The 22477-nt window shown below is 38.3% G+C and overlaps 1 protein-coding gene across 2 annotated transcripts in view; it reads right to left on the bottom strand.

The window, feature by feature from the left end:
* The window catches only part of VPS41 (VPS41 subunit of HOPS complex), a 115963-nt gene extending 103421 nt beyond the window's left edge, over window positions 1–12542 (bottom strand). Inside the window, exons 1-2 of one of the 2 annotated variants that reach the window (XM_082754220.1) lie at window positions 12516–12542; window positions 8377–8415 (exon numbers count right to left, since the gene is read on the bottom strand). In XM_082754220.1, coding sequence (XP_082610346.1) covers window positions 8377–8415; window positions 12516–12536 — 60 coding nt within the window. In that variant the 5' untranslated portion in view covers window positions 12537–12542. Of the gene's footprint in view, window positions 1–8376; window positions 8416–11931; window positions 12026–12515 lie in introns of those variants that run through there. The other variant, XM_082754219.1, reaches the window with a different exon arrangement.
* Between the last annotated feature and the right edge of the window lie 9935 nt (window positions 12543–22477).

Genomic DNA, 22477 nt, shown 5'->3' with positions numbered 1-22477 from the left:
TGCATGATGACTCTCAAGAGGATCTGCTCCATGAGCTTTCCTGGCACTGAGGTCAAACTGACAGGCCTGTAGTTTCCCGGGTCTGCCCTCCGGCCCTTCTTGTAGATGGGCGTCACGTTTGCTAGCCGCCAGTCGATTGGGACCTCCCCCGATTGCCAGGACTGCTGATAAAAGCCCATACCCAAACTCAGGTTTCTTCTCAAAATCAGTATTTAGGTCCCAGTTATTGTGAAGAATTGTTAAAGGAAAATCATTATTTCTAATAAAAAGAGCTGAAAATTCACAACACAAATAGTTTCTAACATTTGTGTTTCATTATTGTAAAAGCGGAAGTGTGTCTCTACTTGGTATAACAAAGAAACACAAACTGCCAATCAGAAGCCCATTCACTCCTAGGAAGGTAACACCTCAAAGTTATAAATTAAAGATCTTCAAGTAGATCTGGCTACATTTGCTTTTCAAACAGATCCCTGTGTCCTGAAATGATGCAACATTTCACTTTATTTGCAAGGAAGCATCTCGAATATCACCTTCCCAGCTGCTCATTTCTACGTTTTACCTCTTTTTAACAGAAAAAGGAAACAAACACAAAAGCAAAACCAGAAGAGAGCTCTCCATCCTTCGCTGTTTGGGGACCTATATCCACTTGTGCTGAAAAAACAAGTGACATTGAGCCAACAAAGAGAATTATACTAGAAGATATACACCTATTGCATAGTAAAGCTTCATCTTCACTCTCTCCATCCCTAGGATATGATTTCCAGACTCCTGTTCCTGTCTCGGTGATAAAGAGACTACCCGTGCTATTTTCAGGATTAGGATCCTGACTCAATGTCTCTCAGTGCAATCAACTCTCTAACACTAGAAGGATGCTAAGAAAAACTCAGAGTAAGGCCTTTAACCCCCAAAAGCTCAGTTTGTTAGGTAATAAAGGAACTAGAACAAGATTTCATTGCACGTTGTCGTCGTATTTATTGTGCCAAATTTAAATACTGTGTGCTTAACCAGACTTCATGGAGGCTAAAAGTGACTGAGAAAATGCAAACCTCTTTTACTCTGGAACTCCAATACTGAAAAGTTTGTTCCCACAAAAAGCTGAATCAAACAAAACCTGAAAAGACAGTTTCCTTTAAAAAAAAAGAGCCAAATTATACAATTACTGATCTGAAGTGATAAACTGGTTAGTAATATCAATAAAGAAAAAAATTACTAAGGTGGGCAAGGGGTACATAATTATCTTTATAAAACCTTGGCTATTCACTTTTGCGGAACACTTGTGTGACAGTGCAAAATGCAGCAGCCTGTGCACTTTTGACAGTATTTAAACACAGGTTCTGTGATAATTAGTTTGGAATAAATGCTAAAATCACTCAGAATAAATACATAAATCCAGCTGCCTGGCTGTACAATTACTTTCTCTTCCATAACCATTGCTACACAAAACAAAAAGACACAAAGACTGAAATTTCTAAACTATGAAGTCACGCTTGTACCTTGAGGTGCTAACAAACATTTTCCTCTAGTTCTCTGGTGAAAATACAGTAATGCTAGCTCAGTGAAAGAAGTGGAGTGAATAACCTTCCATCCAGTTCCTTTATGATTCCTCTTACACAAATAGATACACAAATAGCTTGCCAGTATCTGGCTGTAAAATTGGCAAACATGGATTACGATGTTGAAATTTCACACAGCTGTTTTCTGTTCTCCCCATGCATTTTCTACAGGGATTTACTTAATCCCTCAGCCTCTTTGGGAAAATGCAGATATCCACCAGGAGCAAGGAATTACGATGATACTTCTGCCAGTGAATATGTATCAAAACGGGCTGCATTCAGAGTATGAAATAACACACAGATGAAAGGCAAAGCAGAGAGCATTTTATTTCTTCTCAAAAACGTTGTGATACGCAGAATGTCACACTGTATTTGTGGAACACCAACTGAGGATTCATTTGCACAGGTTTGAAGGAGCTGGGCATCAGCCAATTTGTGAAGCAGAAATAACGCAGATGACACACTGCAGATGAGCAATCATCATAAATCACATGTACAAAAAAAAAAAAGTAGTAAAGCCTATATAGCATGTGATTTGGTTTCAATACAACTCCTGTAAGTTTCTTTTATTTTACTGGTAATTTTGTGCATAGCAAAGAGTACGCGAAAACTTTTAAATCCACTTCAGTGCTCAAAAGTACAGGGTCAGTCCATCCGCTTCAACTGCGCCGTACACAGAGGCAGCACAGGACAGGCTGTTTTATCTTCCACGTCTCAAGCCAACTCCAGCAGTGAAAAATCCAAGCAGTTCAAATCTCAATGGAACTACACATTTCTACTTGTACTTTCCGTTTGCTGAGTAAGGAACTTGGGCAAACATTTGTTTCCTCCATGAACACCACTTGAGCAGTCCGGTTGCCACCATGTGATGTACTGCACATGAAAACCCTTCAGTGCAGTTTTGGGAACAGTAGTTTTTAAAGTTACTTCTACCCACTCGCTACAGTGAAAGCTGAAAGGAAATAGCTGAGTTTTCCCACTACTTTCAATTTTCCACTCAAAGTGTTATTCCGCCCAGATGAATGCATTTAGTATTTTGGAAAGGCCACATCTGCATACTCCGTTAACACACTAGTTTTGCAATTGCATTTAATTTATGTAACATGCTCAGCAGCATTTTGACTTTTTATGTATTCCACAACACACAGACAGAACAGGCACTTCTGGTTAATATTAATAGCTCATTAAAGGAAGTATCTAGTTTTCACTGAAAACCAGAAGATATTAAAAGAACTTAGCAATAATCCATTTTTTTCCTGCAAGTCAATCCTCTAACGATGTATATTATAATGTTAGTTACTAGTCACTGCAAACTTGTTTTTCAAATTAATGTATGAAAAGATTCCATTTAAACTTCAATAAATAATTCACCACGCTCATCCTACTGACTCAAATTGATAAATTATTTGCATGATACATTTTCTCATTAATAAGGAGGATAACTTTCTATTTAGAATTTATATCTCTTTTCCTTCCGTTCTCCCTACTTAAAAGGCCAATTTCACTTAAAGCCATGCGGGGAGAAGCAATCTCTCTCCAGATTGCTCAGGTATGTGAAACGTTCTTGCGCATTTTCCTCCCATTTTATATTTTTAAAACAACAGGAAGAGAAAAATGGCAACTATAATGTAAAGCTATTCAATGATAAATACAGGAAGGATGATGACATGAAATGATTTACCAAAGGTCAGACAGAAAACAAAAAAATGCAGGTTGGGCTGAGCTACAGTAGCCAAGTCTACTTCTCATTCATTTTCTGTTGCAATGGTGATGCTCCTTCAAAAACTACTAGCCGCAGAAGAGCTCACCTCTTCCAGCCCAATGGTCAACCCTCCATGTTAAGAGAGCATTTTGATGGAAACAGAGTATGACAAGGAGCCTTTTTAACCAGATGCTTTATTTACTTGAAATGATTTAATTGCTTTGACCTAATCCAGACCTAGCCTACAAGACTTAGATCTGGCGTGCACTGAAAAGGAAAAGAAAACATCAAGGCTTTTTAGTTGTCCTCCTGTTAACGTTTACGTATTTCCTAACTACGCTCAAGTTCAGATCACAGTTTTTAAAACCTTAAAGAACAAAAACACCACCAATTTCAGTGGAAAAAGTGTAAAGGTGAGGGACAGTTGTAAGCCAACATAAACTGTTTGAACACTGTGTTAAACAAGAATTTCTAAAATACTTCCCCACTACAAATTCTCCTAGAATTTATTAATACATTAATAGTGTTTAAATAGCTAACAGAATAAATTTAATGAACAAATATATCCCTTTCACAACGTAGCAGTGATCAAAGATCAGAAAACAGGCCAGAAAACTGAGACTAGGGAACATAAAAATGGAAGTGCTAGAACTGAAACATACAATGCTATACAGAAGAGAGACATGAACCGTAACAAACAGAAGTACCTAATAAAAAAAGAGAAATACGCATATTTACACAGCATTTTAATTCTGAGAAAACAAATTATTATTCTTCAAAACTGTTTGCAGAACATAAGCATCTGCCATTTTAGTTGGTAGTTTCCTTTAATAGGTCAAGAATCCAAATCAAAGAGTTTACCCTCCATGCAGTGCAGCCCATACAAAAATCAAGTGTAATTCTTTACATAATCATAGAATCGTTTTACAGGCACAAGAACTAGTTTTATGATTCCACTGACACTTCTTTTTGCAAAGGTCCTTCCTGTAAAGGAAATAAGTACTGGACCAGGGCAATCTACTCCAGTAAATTAAAAACGAAGAGAAAACATTAAAGACTGACTAACCAAACTTCAGGAAGTTAACTTCAATTCCCTCATCAAGTTGGAAGGTTCTGGTTTTTGATACTTCCCAAATTTCATTTCATCAGAATCTCATACTGACAACAAGTGTTTCATGAGCTAAGAAACTTGTCAGAGGTAAGAAACTACTGCTCCATTTCATAAGTGGGGTAGGATAGGAAAGAGGAAAAGCATAATTAAGCCAGTACACCAAGTCTGAGGCTGAGACAGGAGCCAAAGGTCCCAGGACTCAAAGACCTGATTCAAAACACTTCTGCATGCAAGGTACACATGGAACAACTGCTACTAATTTATGCAGACCAGCAATTTCCAAGGATGCAACGTAAATGATATGCCTTTATCAATACAAATTAATTCTCAGTGAGAATGTTTTGTGCTCTATCTATACAGTGAAGACAAAAAATAAAATCTGCTTGATCTCATAAGATTTCACCATGTCAGATGGTGAATTTTAAGTTTCATATCGTGCAGCACCAACAAACCAAATCATCACAATACATCAATGCAGTGCAGAACAGCACGGAGGTTCAGAGAGAAGAACTTCAGGAAGACTAAAGTTGACTCTTTAGAAAGCTTTTGTTTGAATTAACAAACACAAGAACTCTGTTCAGAGAATGCAAATGACTCATGGGTTAACTTCACCTTACATAGTGCTGTATGGGCTATTGTAATCTAACTATTCCTTATTTTAAGTTTAAAAAAAAAAAAAAAAGACTTGTTTTCATGTAAAATAAAATTGTCTTTAATTCACTCCATCATGGTCCATTATGTAATATAATACAATTCTCTCATTAAAATAAAAGCCTTCTAAAACCAAATTACAGCCTAAGTAGCAGCAGCAACTTCAGTACAAGAAAAATACTATTGTGCATCTCACTTTACCAGTATGTTGCACTGCTACTGAAGAAATCTCAAGTACTTCCTTAGTTTGATTAGCATCATCTTCTGCTGCTTCACTGGCAACATCTAAGAAGGATCTGCCTGACAGAAAACAGCTCAGCTAAGAAAAGTAATATGTTAAAGAAACAGACACATTACAAAAAAAGAAAAATATTTTCAAAACAGAAATTCAGACTCAGGCTACACATAATTTATGCAGATTTTTTTTTCTCCACAGTTTATGAACAGGCAAAAGTCAGATTTCTTTATTATCTGTTTTTAAGGTCTCATCATATGTGACAGTCAAAACATGCAGCTCCAGGTGCTGTAAAATAAAATTAAGTAAGCTAATGAAACCTAATTATGCTAGGAATTTTCAACCAAACAAAGCTGCTCAGGCTCAGCCCCAAATGCAGCCCATTTGATGATGGGGTTGGAAGTAAAGCAAGTATACTTAATAAGCATGATTTGAAACAAACTAACCAAAGAGGAAAAACAAACAAGGAGAAGATACAAAGAGAAAATGATTGTGCTTCAAGAGCACAGCAGAAATACAGTTTTTTCTCTTGAGAATTAAAATACAGAATTAAAATATATGATGCTTCCTCATCATATGAGTCTGTCTAAACGAAAATAAAGTTTATAAAATCCCATATCAGACGTAAGTATATGAAATAAAGTCTAAGTTGTACTGTAGTTACAGAAATGCTGTAGATCTTTCCTGGTAAGTGCTGACATGATCAGGCTTCTCAGTGTGAGGATCCTGATAGTTGTTTAACATCTGAACATACGCATCACCTCTGCTAATTAACACCTCTGAACTTTACACATTCTGGCAAACAGCTGGCGAGTATTAAAACCATTTAAACAGGCTTAAGAACTCAACTTCCTGAGAAGCAAAAGTTGCAACCAAACTTACAAAAAGGGGACTCTTAGCTGATGTACATTCAAAACAGTCATTTTTACAGACTCTCCCATTTGAGGCCTATTGTAAAGCTTTACCTCCAGCCTGTGCTAATGAGCATCCTGGCATTTGTTAAAGACCATTTCATTCAAATCAAATCAAGCAAGTAGCAACTTAGGATTAGCATGTTATTTACTAAGAGCTAATAAAGGAATCACACTAAAGGAGTTGCTGCATCGAAAAGAATCACTGCATGTTTGACTCTGTACTAAGGCAATGGCAAAGCAGTATAAAAAGCACTGAAAAAAACATTCCATATTTTGCTTATGCATCCAGTTCAGACAGGGATGTGATTTACTCAAAAGAAGTTACTTAAAATTTATCTTCCTCCATAGTAGAAAATATTCTTGTAGTATAACTTATACGCATCACATATTTACTGAAACCAACAGCAGTAATTTTCAATTGTATGGAAAGCATTTAAATGAAGTTAAGTGCAACCAATTGTATATGTAAAAATCTTTATTATTGTGATGGCAAGACTTCAACAAAATCTATGCCATAAATACTATTTTAAATAGATCACATACAACACTGACAGCAAGGATTAGTCCCAGATTCTAGTACCATCACCATAGGATTCATCCCCAATTATTCAAACTATGAGCCACCCAAAAAAAACATCATACAATTTTACAATCACAAGAAGTAAGAGCAAAGCCACCAGTTCAATCTTATCTCTGTCCGTGCTTCAAACAATATAAGCACACACTAACAACATTCAGACTTGGTGGTTCTACCGCTGTTTTTATACCACCTTTGATATTGCAAAAGCTGTATGATGCCTATTATTTCTTGAAGTGAAAACAAAGAAAAAATGCCAGTGATCTGGCAACCTAATTATACTAATACCACTGTAAATACTTAATTTGTAATGGGCTGTGTTGAAAAGCTATTAAAGTACTACTAAACCAAGCTCCTCCTTGCAATCGACTTTCAAGAAGAAAAATCTTGACAGGTAGCCATGCTCACTATCCTGCGAACATCAGCCCTTGGGAGATTATTTTTCTACAAAATGCTGAGTACTTGGCCCAGTCACTGTTAATGTGTATTTCACCTCATTAAGCCCCCCCCCCCACATCCAACATAGCTCTAGAACAAAACCATTTCATGCTGGGCAAAAAGAGTCTGGTCCCAGCAGCTGTCCCAAACAGCAACACGCAGGAAAAGAAATACGCCAAAGAAATCCTTGCTGATCACTAGGAACGCCCTACAGTGCCACCACAGCCACTCATGAAAGGCAGAGGAATAAGTTATCCCACAATCAAAGCTACTGTCCTCTGCACAAGGATTCTTTCAAAAGCCACCACCACAGCCTCTGCAGAATCCACCATTCTGGAAATTAGGATTTAAACCTCCTTTGAACTTAAATAGAAAGCATGAAGATTTGGCATTAGAAAAAGCACAGAAAATCTTCCTACCAGCAAATCCTTTAAAGTTCTGGAAGCCTAGGAGCTACTTTCATTTATATACATAATGGGTGAAAATGCTCAGTCAAGCTAATAACATGCTCTAAAATCTGTTCTTGCTGGTGGTCTCAACTGAAGCTGCTCAACTTCTTCCTTCCTATAGTCACCCTAGAACACGCTGAAGTCATGTATCTCATGTCAAATATCTTATGATCCCTTCAATGATTGCAGCTTTGGAGTTACTACAGTATTGCCCCCAGACAAATTCTTGAGTTCTCTGTAGTTCTCTTTCTCTCCTCACCCTAGTCCACTTTTTCCAGCAGGTAGACAGACCTCTCTCGAACACAAGACAGTTCTTGACAAAATGCAATCTCAAGAACAGAGACTTTACAGAGCATGATTAAATACAGGCCTTGAAGTTATTAAATAACACAGGAACTACTTTAATGTATTACCACTGAATATATAATTACACTGTCAATTAATTTTTCATTTGTTTCATTTTCAAACAAAAGTGCATACACATGAATCTTTCTCTCAGCCTAATTCATTTTACTACAATTTGGTGATTGTGTATTTTTTTTTTAAATACAAGGAAGAACTTACTAGCAAATCACAGCTCCTTTTAAATACCTGAAGTGCAGCTTAACACCCTTGCTATATAGTACCAGCACAACTTTTAAGTAAGCAGATACCAAAAAAAAACCAAAAAGCATGGTATTTTTTCACACCAACAAAGTAGCAGCACTAATACTGATTCAGATACCAAGGACTTTAAGCAGGCTTACCTCAGATTCATCTGTTGATTCTTCATTATACCCACTTTCCTGAAAACAATGCAAAAAAAATACAGAAAATTAGGTAAGTGCATACATAACGCTGACAACTGAGCAACAGTTCCCCTTCTAAGTACTTTTTACACCTTTATTAAGAGGCATGAGGAAACTGGGAGCAACTCAAAGTTCAGAGTGATTCTGAACACGTCAGAAATTATCCTTTGCATTCATCCCCAATTCATGCACATGTAATCTAGTGCCACACTGACACTCAGTGGCACCAGCTGACTATGTGACTATAGTTGGTTACCTGGCTAAAAGGGAGCGTGAACAGCATCATCTGTGAAGTTTCCCTCCCCTAAGAAGCAGCAGTAAGTTTTGCAATGTCTCCTCATGCCTTGACTCACACGGCAGAACAGCATTCTCTGGTTATCTAGCAACTAGCTCTTGTATTCAACTATTAGTTCACTTACTTTAAAATTAACTTCAAGACATTATCCATAGAAATCAGCATTGAATGACTTTCTCCTTCCCATCTTACATCAATGCAAACCAAGTGCCTTTCTCTTGCCTTTGAAGCAACGGCACCTTTAAAACATCACTCTCTGGCAAGACAGTGAATCTTACTGTCCTACAAAAAAATTTAAGTCGACTTCTGCTAATCTCTCACCTGTCCACTGATAAAATCTGCTGATGCAATGCCTCCTCAAAGAGGTCAGCAAAATGAAGATTTACTTAACGTATTTATCATTATCAATAGCAATAAAAGGTTACAGCTAATACGCTGACAGTGAATGTAAGCATTTTAACAACAAAATATGATATAAGTAAAGAATGAGCGGGAGAGGAGGCAGCAACTTCCTATAAGCCTATGAGATAATATCTGGACAATAAAATAAATAGGTAGGGAATTTCATAAGAGAAGGCAAAAAAAAGAGACAATTACCAACGGCTTAAGGAGAAATGAAAGGGGAAGAAAATTTAATGCACCACTGACCAGTGTCATCTTTAGTTTGCTACCTTTATTTATTTTCCTTATTTATAAAAGGCACTGCTTGTGACCTCTAGGCAGAAAGCAAATGCATGCAAATGCCTCGAGTGCATTACAGGAGGTTTGCCTTTAGTGACCATCACAACTGATCAGAAGAGATGTGGATGGGGGAGAAGACAAGCACTATTTTTATTTCCTACCTGAAACAAGATGTTACCATGACTGCTGCCCTCTCATTTCCTGCATCATACTTAACACAGTGATGTCCACCTCTAAAACATGTATCCCACAGAAGGGTTATTTGCCTAGTCTGTATTTATGACTTGAATAGGGAAACACCAATTGGAAAGGATATGGGAGTCAAGGACAGATGAAGAGGGATTAAAACCTAAGCATCTTTTCAAGTCTGGGTTTGACGTTTTGTGTAGCACTAGTTCTTTGTCATTCTCACTGTCTCCACTCACTAAACACAGTTACTTCTCAGGAAACAGCAATTTTGTCATATAGAATCTCTGCATCTTAAATTCTACTCAACAATAACAACCAAATGACACAAGAACTAAAATATCATGATGCAACATTGCTGGCCTATAGGACAAGCAATAACACACAAAGTCCAATGCAAAAGATCACCAGATTCCTAACAGAATTTTTTATTTTTTTTTCAGGGACACTAAGAGTTGCATACTCAACCGCTTTATACATCAAAACCATTAGATATACCATGTTGATATTCTAACACAATTCTCATAGTTGATAACAAAAGAAGAATTTGTTTGGGAAAAAAAAAAAAAAAAGATCTATTCCCCCCCCCAAAAAACATGCAATAACTAAAAGTGACATTTTTGCTGTTACACAGGACTTGCTAGTAGTGCTGCTATAACACTTATTTTTTTCCCCAGTTCCTAATTGTTTTGACTATTCAGGAAAACACATGCAGGGGAAGAAAGTGACAAGAGGGTGAGTTCACTACGTAAACACCAGACAGACAGACACACCCCAAGTGGAATAACAAAGCCCACTGTTACACTTGTTGATCCTTATATCCACCAGTCACTTAAGATTTAGTGTAATCTTTCTTGTTTTAAGTTGTTATGTTAAAGGACATCCTTGGAAAATATTGGCCTACGAAATCAGGGCACACCAGAAGTTGATTCAGATGATGAATGTGTTTTGATCTGGGACTGCTACCAGTCCCATATTAAAATACTGTTAACGCTGCTGTATTTGAAAGCTACTGCGATTGTGGCTACAAAGTTTCATAACTGGCACTGAAATTCAAGAAAATAGTTAGTGGCCTTTATGATTAACTAGGGAAAATGACATTCAGTAATTCAAAGGGAGTCTTGGCATAGGAAACAAATCACAGAGTAGTTTGGAAGGGATCTTAAAGATTACCCAGTTCCAATCCCCCTGCCATGGGTAGGGACACCTCCCACCAGACCAGGTTGCCCAAAGCCCCATCCAGCCTGGCCTTGAGCACCTCCAGGGATGGGGCATTCACAGCTTCTCTGGGCAACCTGGGCCAGGGCCTCACCACCCTCATAGTGAAGAATTTCCTCCTATTTGTTCCTTGACAACAACTTAGCTGAACGCATTTAGGATTGACTCGTACCTACCAACTCACTTCGCTAGCAACTTTCTGTGAAAAGCTTTCTGCTTGACTTCTCCCACTCGCACAGGCAAACTGGAACAGCAAACTGCAGTTACGACTACCCTGGGGTTTTGTCAGGTTACTTCCCCCTCCCACCAAATGCACGAACCAAGAGGATTATACTCCACTTCTACTTTTTAGTAGTCTTGTAATTGTGGAAAGGAAATCCCTCAACAGGGATTTGTAGATAGCCAGAATCTCAAATCATGTAGGAATGACTGTCACTGGTAGGTCTCATACTCTAAGGGAAAATCAGTGGTGCACTCCAGTCAGCTGGCAAATGCTCGTGCTCAAGCAGCCTAAGAATAGAGAAAGGCAACACGGATGAGGACACCACAGAAATGCAAAGTAACCTCTGACCCTTATAATCTCTCATTTAGTAGATCCAACATAAGCTTTCAATAGATTTTCCTATCTAATAAAACGGGTATAGAGTTTTCCCTTCACTTACAAAACCAGATGTTACCAAGTATATTTTTAGTCTCATAACTTAGATCTGCTGGGAAGGGAAAATTATGAACTTGGATTTCCAAGAAACTGTGCCAACATCCACCTACACAGCGATATACACCTTCCTTCCAGTACACCTGTGCATATTCTACACGGAAAATCAACAGAAACGAGTAAGATACAATAATGAAAGTTTGCAAAACACAGACTGCTTTAATCTCTTATGTTATTGTAGAAGGTAAGAAGATTTATCAGGGTTGGTTTTATCCTGAGAGCTCTCTTCAGTGTTGTTACAGTTAAAAATTCACCATATCAGGCAATGAAGCCTCCCCAAGAGAAGCCAGCCCCTAAAACAAAACCCCTGACAGCGGAAAATGCGTAAACCAAATGCCTTTTCCCAAACAAGAGAAACTTCCCTGGAAGATTTTTAAAGATCGGCCACACTAAGGCTTTTAAGAGAGACAGAAGTTACCTTGTCAAAAATAAAAGGAAAGGAAACTGAGAAAGTATTCACAGTAGTGAGGAACTTCATTGCTAGCTTGCATTTTGTCTTCCTGGGAAGGAGCCATCTGGAAAAGGGGAGCTTTATGAGGCCACTCACTTCAGAGAGGTGGGGATCACAAGTTCCAAACTGTCCCTGTTTGCCTGGGAAGATTCCCCTGCTGAAATGCACTCGCCCACATTCCCTGCACCACAAGGCACAAGCGAGTTTCTTACCCCTTTTAGGGTTCTCAGCCCCATCTAGGGCCCCTTTTGGGGCTGAGAAGGACCCTTCCCTCCCTTTACCCCCCTAACCTTGACTCGACGAGGCTGCCAGCTGCCTTCCACCCACCCACCCTCACACCCAGCCCCCGGGGACTACCCAAACACCTTCCCCCCTCCTCCACCTTCTCTCCCTCTCTACCCCAGGCGCAGCAAGGCTCGGACCGCCGCCCCCTGGCCCCTCGGGGACCCTGCCCCGCCGCTTCCAGGGGCCTCCCCGGCCCCGCTCCCCGCTCCCCGGGGGCTCCTGCCCCGGCTCCGCGGCGGGGCAGCGCCCTGCCCGCCCCTCGCTACCTTCTCCGCGGCTTCCGCCATGGCGCGGCCGGCGGCGGTCATGTGAGGGACAGGAAGGCGGTGGGGCGGAGGCACCCTGGGAAATGTAGTTTGGGGAGGTTTTTGCTGCATTCTGTCCGTCTTTCTTAACAAGACGTCTTTCTGTCCGTCTTGTTAAGCCACACGATGCCGAGGGCCGGTCCCAAGTGTGTCGGCCAGTCCGTGAGGGCAAGGCGCGTTTATTGGTGCCCGCCTGAGCTTGGGCTGTAGGGCCAGAAGGGCCTTACAAAGCCAGCATCTCTTTCTGCAGTTCTAAGAGCTGCTGTGTTTTCTCTTTTAAAACAGATCCAAATGCCTTGCTTACTTCCAAGCTACTTTTTCAACATGTTAAAAACATAACCAATGCTAAAAAGCAGTAGGCTGCACTTTGTATCACTCAAGTTCTGTCAGTGGAGAGGGCTCAAATCTAAGCTGGAACTACTGTGTACAAAGTCCTTACTGCTGCAGTCAATGAATTTAAAACATGGCTTAGTTTGGCTACTAAAGTGAAATCTAGACTGCTATGCTGGAACCCAATGACCATAAGGCCATGAATTGCAAATTAAATTCAGAGAGTATTACCATGGCACTGGAAGTCAGGTATATCATTCTATGCTTCTGAAAAAAAATAGGAATAGCCTGGGTTTTGACAAAGGAAATGCAACTGTCCCTTAAAGACAAACTGAGGGGCTGACACTGGGCTGAGGGAGAGCTGTCAAGTCAAAAGTATTAATACAAGAACATATAACTATCATGACTACTTTTTTCAACCATTACCAGATGTCTATGGCCTATCAGGATACCCTAGCAAAGAAATTTATAAATGCCATCCTGGTCATACACACCAAGGGACTCCACAAAGAAGATGTTTGGCTGCCATAGTACAAAATATTGTTGAGACCTCATCTGGGAAAAACTGAATTTCAAGCCACCTGTGGTCCAAAAAGATGAATTCAAGATGAAAGGGGGCACATCTGAAATGATCACAGAAATTTAGGGCCTGTTTTATTGGTTTCTCCAGTCTAGAAATAATAGGGAGCTGAAGAAGAAAATGAGCTATTAAAATGAAAGGTACAAGATGAAATAGTCGCCAGCTTGAAAACAGCTGATGCATTTCAGCTGGAAATGAGAAGTAGATTCCCATGTATCAGACAGGTGGGGTCCTCAGAAGAACCTTGCTGGCAAGAAACGTAGCTAATTTCAAGAAGAGGCTTAATAAACTTCTGTAAGAGACTGTGAGAGACGTTTGCTGATATCTGTGTTATCTATACATAGAAAACTCATTCCAGTCCCATTCTGACCTCCTTGAATCTTAGTCGTGTTGCTGTCAATGGAGCCAGGATGTGTCTTATCTGGTACTTGAAGACAGAGTATAGCTAGTGAAAGGAAACTTTGCCTGCTGTTTTTGTTTGTTTGTTTGTTTGTTTGTTTTGTTTGTTTGTTTGTTTGTTTGTTTTTTCCTCATTTAGGAAAAAAAAATATTAGGGGGTTTGGTTTTCATTTTTGTGGATTTTTGTTTTTCCTAAACAAAGACATTTTGTAGTATGTTTTAAAATGTAATAAGCATTAATAACTGACTTTATAATTGCCAAGAAAAACAGAATGTAAGGGAGGGATGGCAGATCCTGTAAACTTGGCTATTATAACACCTAACGGGACACATTTGTTCCAAACAGAGCAGTCAAAGAACAGCTGTTTTTGTTTCCACTGCATATAGAATAAGTGGTGTAAACAATGTGATTTACTTACAGCATGCTCCTTATGTCTGGCAAAACTGTATTTTTTCTTGTTTAGGCTTAAGGTATGAATTCAATGTGCCATGATTATAGGTTTTTATTGTGTCAGAAAAATTTAATATGTTAACATCCGATTCTGCTACCCCTACCACACCCATCCCCCAAAAGTGCTGACAGCCATCAGATTGCAATGACATTTATGAGTCTGAAAATCTTTCAGCACTTCCCACAAAACACTCAGCATCTGACAGGCTTGGACCTGAGAACATCCCAGTCAACCGTCAGAGAGAAAACACTTAAAAATAGTTCAGCATAAATGGAAAAATACAGTACCACCTAAGGGAAGTGAATGTTCCAGCCTAGCCATAAAAGTTGTTCTCTGTCACTGCCTGCCAGCATATAGATCTGAAGTTTTGGTGAAATTGGTTGTACAAATGAGAGACTGTACAAGTGGGGGGAGGTTTGGGTCCCCTGGTAAGACTATGAACACTTTTAAGTTTAGGTGGAGCATTTGTGCTCAGATCCATCTCAAGCGATAGTCTGGCTGTACCTCATAATTTAGCTTTAACTTGATTCACCTAAAATAACACTTTTCGTAAGTCTTTTTAAGTAACAATTTCAGCCATACCATGATGATTTTAATGTTCATAGTGCCTTCTTTAATGCAGTTGACAGGACTTCAGGACACGTAAAAAAGAATGCTGACACCCCCATCAAGCTTTCTAAAATTCAAGTCTGTCAGGAGTTTTTGATTTATCTTTTGCCACAGAAATTGGAATTATCATTGAAACTTGGACCTTGACCATTACTCAGATTTCAAATGCTGGCTTGAATTTTTATTTCTTGCTTTAACACACTTTCTCCCTGACTACTGCGAAACATAACAAGTAGCAAGTATCCATGCCATTTGGTAAAGATTGTATTTCAGGCTCCAAGAGCTCTCAGTTGCTCTCAAGTAGGACTGATTCATCCAACAAAATATTCAGCTGAGTTATCTCTTTCCACTCTCACCACCACTTATTCAGTAAAAAAAAAGAAGAATAAAGCGGTGTTGTCTGTAATTTAATAGCATTTAAAAACACTGTGCTAGATAAAACATAGCTAATATTGTTGTCAGAACAATAGAAGTTCAAAGGCTTTCCTCTTTCTGTTTGTTTGTTTTTTCAAAGAAACTTGCAGAGGCTTTTCTTTTTTTTCCCTCGCTATCAAAGAATTATTTATGTGAAACTACTTTCAATTTGTACCATAGCTTCCCTTTGTACTTTAAAAAAGATCCTATTTCACCTGCTAGCATTATATTGTTTTGCAAATGTTTACTTTTTTCTTTTTAGTCCACATCTAAAATTTATTTTATGAAATTTCCTCATGAAATTAGTATCAGACCAATGACTACAAAAACCCTTTTAATTATAAAGCAAAAAACATATAAATATATTTTAATGACTTGAAGTTGATTAGCCATGCTTATAAAGCTAAACTCATATGCAAATCTTCATAGCATAGTCATTAACAAGAATAAATAAATACCTTTTTGTTAAACATAGTAGCACCATGTGAACATCATAGTAACTGTCTTCTTTAGTTGGAGCTAAAGATTACCTCTGTGCAATTTGCCATATCACCAAAAAGGCAAGGTAAGAAATGGAAGTACACATTACCTCTATGTCCTACCACTGTGTCAAATATAATTAAACGTAAATAATCTGCCATTTTTATAAAAATGAGAGTGGTAAGGATATTAGAAAGATTACTACAAATTCTTTAAAATGGTTGATCTCTGTTCCCTGACATTTAAAGACTTTTCAAAATTATAGAGAATTATTTTAAAATCCTTCAGGAATAACATTTCCCTTAGACTTTTCTTTCTTCCTCTGACCCTTTCTCCCTGCCTGTGTTTCTTCTGCTCCCTTTCTTCATCTCCACTCTCAGGCAATCTTTATTGAAAGATACCTTCTTGTGCTGGGTAGAGCACACAGAGAAGATGAAAAAGTGTGAAGAACAGTAAACAACATAAAGCCAGTACAATTATCCATTTATTAAAGATAAACAAGCAGTATATATAAAGGGAGAGGTAGTAAGGGACCCTCTTAAAAACCTTATAGTTAAAAATATTAAGGGTCTGGGCAAGAAGGGGCAAGTCTGAAATTGAAAAATGATTATACTACAAGAAAATTTCATAGATCTATAGATTATGAAGCCAGATGGGAATACCCCTATGATTTAATCTGAACTCCTCCCTAACATGGGCCATGAGATTTACCTGAATTTATTCCTCTCTTTGTGCTAATTTTTTAAAAATAAAACATATCCTTGACATAACATTTCCAATTATGCAGACCTCCCTGCACTTCGATAAGTCATTCAAGGGCAGTTGTACGCACTGCTAGAAGAATAAAGAATGCAAAAAAAATGTCTTACCAGGTCACTGCGGTGGTCCACCTAGCTTAGTACTTGGTCTCCAATAGTAGCAATAAGAGGTACTATTCAGGAATGCACTTGAGCCCAACTGCTGAGCTCCACTCCCCTTGTTTTACCCCAGCATGTCATTATGGATGGTAGAAGGGCCATCCCTGACTACTTCTGTTAATGAACCCACCGTCCATTAATTTGTCTCTTGGGGATGTGCTGACACTGCTTGCCTCCATAGTCTCCTGAGGCAATGAAGCCCAGAAGTTCTCCGCCTGCTGCTTGAAGGTTTTATTTTGTTTTGTTTTGTTTTTCTGTTTTAAATTTCTCTGCTACAGATCTCCTGTGGATCCAATCAGTTTTGGCAAGTGCCCTTTAGTTCTAATATTGCAGGACCTGGTACATAATGATTTTTCTTTATCCCTATTTAAATTTAATTTTGTCTAGTGTCAGCTTTGACCCACTCCGTTATGTTCATTATGTCATCACCCATCAGCAGCTTTCAAAAGTTCACTGTTATCAGCTTTTTGTTCCCCATGAGAGTACTCATAGCCTAATATGAAATCATTTCTTAATTATTTGTAAAATTAAATATAAAGGTGACACTTAGTCTTTCACAAAAGATGTTTTACATCCTGCAAATCACTTTTGTGACTGCTGTCTGCTATATCTCCGAACTGTTAACATCTTTCTTGATTTGTGCCTATTGGAATGACTGTATTAATGTTGAACTAATGCAAGATGCTCATCCCTCTTGCATTTATTTTATTGTTGTGAATAACTCTACCATCAATTCTCATCAAAGTCATACCATGACTCTACCTGTAATTCCATTTTTAGGATTCTTTCTCCTTCCTAATAAAACAGTCCTTATCTTTAATTCTACTAACATTGATTTTTTTTTTTCTGCTTCCCATAATATGCATTTTTATGAATTTTAGCTTTAAATTTACAGTTACTCCCACTGCTTTTTTCTTTTTGAAACAAAACATAAAAATGAAACCCTATAGGTATAAACTTATAATGGATGCTTTCACTCTGCCTCAAGGATATTTTGTGGGTTTTTTATCTTGTTGTGGAGTCCTAAGTGTTCTTTTTATAGCTCCTACTTCTCATTTATATGTTCCTCCTAGCTGATTATTCATTGGTTTCATCTTTTTTAAAGCAGCATTTGCATTTGTTTCTAATAAGAGACATATTCTATTGTCAAACATAAATGTAATTTGAGTAATGAGCATTTTCACCAAAGAAAACACTCAGAGTGATCTAATTTAAAATTAATGCATAATGTTTTTAGCAATCTTAAGATACTGCTTGGTCCAAGAGTCTCTAGAACTAGCTTAAATTTAATCCCAATGTTCTTATTTAGGTTTTATTAGATTTTGGAAATTGGACTTCCTTTCTGTGCCAAGAGCTGCTGTCCATCTTTACAAGTGAGACCAATTCATAAAATAAAATACAGATTAGGTCATCTATGTATAATCCTAGATCTCGAACCTAGGATTTTTTAATTTTATTAACATTTCTGGAATTTGAAATTGAAAATCCAGAATCCCAATATCCAAAACTTCAGTCATGGTTGCAATACTCTTTTAGAATGTATCTAGCTTATGGTGTGACTTTAGCAGAACTGTTTATCACATTCAGTATGATCAACTGTTTGTCATATATTATGTGGCATAATGAACTCCTTGGTATTACTGAAGTGATGAGACGCTTCTATCTATATTCTTGCTACGGGTTGCACCAGCAAGAGAATCCCAGGTCCCAAGGTAACTGGTGCAGCCTGGCTTGAGTCCATTCCTTTTTTGTAAGTTTCCTATTTTAAGTACCTGAAATGATGTGGAAATAGTGTTTCTGTCTGTGCTGAGTTTTGTCATGTTCAAGAGGGAGACATAAATGAACACAAAAAGGGTCAGCAGTAGCAACATTTGTTCAAGTACCTTAGACAAGAATTTTGAAAAAAACATTGAAGGAGCAGATCGCTACCTAAATAGTAAAATTTTTATCAGATTAAATCCTGAAGAAAATATAATATGGTATATTTATATATATATATATTGAATGAATGAATTGTCATTGAACTATGAAGTTTCTCTTATATTTGCCTTGCGCTGCTTCTCTTGCTGTGTCTTGCAGACAGTAAATCACTTTATTTATGCCATATCTCCCCATTAAAGTTTTGTAGTTCTTTTATAAGTCTTTTCCACCTGAAACAAAAATGATACTTTTGAGCTTCTCATATTTTTTACCATTTAAAGGTGTATAACCTACCAAATTATACGTATTTTAAAAATAGCCTTCTCCCTCCACACACACAAAAAAGGCCCTATAAAGCAATATTTTTAGAAGTAGCTGTTTATCCCTGTTGCCAGTGAAGTTGATAGGAACTTTGTTATTGATTTCAGTAGAAAAAGATTTAGACCAACATTTTCTTCTTTTGAAAAGCTCACCATTGTTCTTCAGATAATTAATGTATAAGAAATACATATTTTAAATATTGGCATCTGTATCATTGGATACAGAAAGTTCAATTTCCCTTATAGCTGCGTTGCATCTTGCCTTTAACTCTCAGGAGTCAAATCACCCAAGCCTGGTAAAACTCTCTCCTATTCCTTTTCTTCACAAGTGTTATTTCTGATAATTATTTTTCCTCACTTCTTCTGATCTGCTGTTATTGAAGGTTTGTAATGGAGTCAATGTTAAATAGATCACTGGAAAATCTATTTTGTATTTACAGTGAAAAACACTTTTCTTCTTCTTCTTGACATACACTTAACCTCAAGGAAAAATACTTAGTTTTCTACTTACTTAAGTAGTGTATATAATTCACAGGAAGTGATTGATGAGGTTATCAGAGTTCCTACCTCAGGAAAACTGTATGCTTTTCATGCATAATATTCTGGTTATAGCCATTACGCTAACATTCTGAAGTGAATTTTCAACTTTGCCATCTTTGTATATATATTTCGTGATACTGTTTAACTGAGATCCAGGGAGCAGAAGGAAAGAAATAACTAAAAACATGAAAATGGAGGAGAAACAGCAAAATAAATATATAAAGTCACAATTATACTCCTGCCAAGCAGGTAACTACAGGTACTGTCATTTGACAACTCTGACATAAAATTCCGGTTCTACTGAATTCAATGAGTTTTTCTGTTCATCAAAAAGGGGTTAAGGCTTCACTCGGATATTCCATATTGCCGATTAAAGTGAGGTCTGAACATTCAGTAGTTATGAGAATATGAAATTAGAGGCACACGGCTGGCTCACATGTTCTGACTATGTAAGGCTGCCTTCATTCCCAGGTATGACAACATAACTGAACTATCTTCCCTGGGGACAGATTCTGCAATTTCACTCATGAGGGAAGTTTGATTAACTTTCCTGCAGCCCAAAGTATTAAATTGAATGTCCCCTGTGCCTGCACAGCCCTGTGAGCACCAAAGGGAATCTAGTAGGCCTCTAGACTGGCACTACCACCACACCTATGTGCTACCCTGTTTGAGCAGAGGTGCAGAATGGATCCTGACCAGCAGAATAACCCTTTGATTGTCTCAGTGAACTCCCCCCTTTTTCTAGTTGTTTATGACATTCACACAAATAACCATTTACATTTCAGACCCTTTTTACACTGAGAGGAAACTAAATAAAAGTGACCTCAGCATAACTGAGAATGAGTTATAAACATCAGTTTATCACCATCAGGCCTTTTAATCACACATTCTTGTACCTATGAGACAACCTCTCCATTTACTGAAAGTACAATCTTCTCTGTGTGTTCTGTTTTCTGATGTTCTAATCATAAACTAGTTAAAAAAAAAAAAAAAAAGCAACTCTTAAAATTCATTCTTTCTTTCATTACATCTTTAGCTGCCTCTATCAGCCTGCACCTTTGCACAGCTATGTTTTCCTTACCATCTCTTCCGATCCTCTTACATCCCCTCAGGATCTGACCCCAGACCACATAGCTGAAGTCTGACAGTTCACCCTGGGACAATCCTTGATTATGAAGCAATGTCAGAGTCAAAATCCACCTCCCTGGGGTGCAGGGTAGTGCCTGTGAGTGGTGCCTGAGGTAATATATGGGCTATTTAAGTATTTCCTCTTACCTCCTTCCACCCTGGAGTGGAATAACTTTTTAGTCAAATACAATGTCAATGAGATTTATGTTGATGTAGGAAACATAGCTAGCTCTCATAATGTATCAACAGGTTTAAGTAAATTCAAATGTAAGCCTGTTGACACTGTGTTATCCAAAGGGTCTGGATTTAAAAAATGCTGTACAATCCACCAACCCCTGACACGGAAACAGAACTAATGAAATGTTAACAGTCATGCTGAAGTCAATGATCCTTACAAAGGAAGTGATTCACCTCTGAAGGTTTTAAAAGATATGAGTATCCCATAGAAAAAAAGGCCACACAGCTTTCAGAGGAATCCACAGCATTCCTGCAGCTTGTGGTTATAGTATAAAAATGTTAACAAGATGATTGCTCTCAACGATGGATATGGATAAATACAGCTGCCACGCAGCAATAATAGGATGATATCCTCCCCAAAAGCAATTTTTTGAATCTGAAATAAATTGTTTCCATTCTTCTCATTCTTTAGCCCCCAAGAAGGTATTTTGTGGATAATAACACTTTTATGACCTGTTGGGTCAGATATCGAGGGGCTATACCTGCTGCAATCTAAGTGGGCAGAGCAGAAGCAGAGCACCTGTTCTCGCCTTCCCACTTCATTTAAGTAGATTTTTAGTACAATGTTAAGAAGCGGCCTCAATTCTACTGGTGCCTGGTTTGCTGTCAGCACATAGTGACAGGTCACCTGCAACACTTTTCTCCGCAGTGTTTGCTGCCAGGCCAGCAAATACCCATAGTGCTTGAAAAGTGTAATCGTCTCTTTGCCTCATGCAGCCTCCACAAAGAACAACTTTCCATTAGTCAGGTAGGGAAAGTGAGTCAAAGAGCAATACTCACTCATTTTAAGCAATTTGAAAGGAAAATCTCTGTGCCCTGACTGCCAGCCTTATGCTTTGGCTACAGGACAGCCCTTCCTCCCTGCATGGGCTGCCTCGAGTATTGCCTTTTTCCATTAAGCAAATATTGATTTTATTCTCTTGCTTGAAAACAGGATAGAAATTAACATGGCTCTTTTTGGTTACTTCATTGTATGTGAATCACTTGGGAATAGTATTTATTAGCTAACTGCTGTTGCATCCAATGGGCACTCGGAACTGTTTTTTCCCCTGGTATGTGTTAAACAGCAGCTATTAAGAATGCTCCTCTGTGACAAAGTGCCAGGCTTCCCCTTTAACTATTTAACATCATGCAGACAGTCCAGCCCCCAACATGTACAACAGATGATATGATTTAGAAGAAACAGGACCGGGGCAATCTAAGACCTTGTTATTTATTTTATGGGCGTCTGCCTCATTATAATTAGCGATTTATATTGTGGCTGTGACGACAGCATGCTACCTATTTTTGAACGAAGATGAAGGGATACAATTTCTGTCTGAAAGAACAGACTTCTAAATCAACACTGGATCTCATTTGGATGCCATCTAGTCCCTTGAAGTAGCTGGTAGTAGTAAGAGATGGCAGGATCAAAGGGTGATAGGAAAAGATGCAAGTGAGCTGCCGTGAGGAGAGCTTGTGGTGGCAGGCACAGCATGATGGGGTGTTGGAGGTTTTCTAGCACATCTAGCAGTAGTCCTGAGGGATCGGTGTACAGATCTCCTCCGTCAAGCTCTACATAATCTGATACTTTGGAGTTTAATCAGATGGAGGTCAA

This window comes from Aythya marila (assembly GCF_965140915.1).
Source record: "Aythya marila genome assembly, chromosome: 2".
Taxonomy (NCBI): Eukaryota; Metazoa; Chordata; class Aves; order Anseriformes; family Anatidae; genus Aythya; species Aythya marila.
The sequence above is the reverse complement of the archived record's forward strand: the minus strand, read 5'-3'. Positions and strand labels throughout refer to the sequence as shown.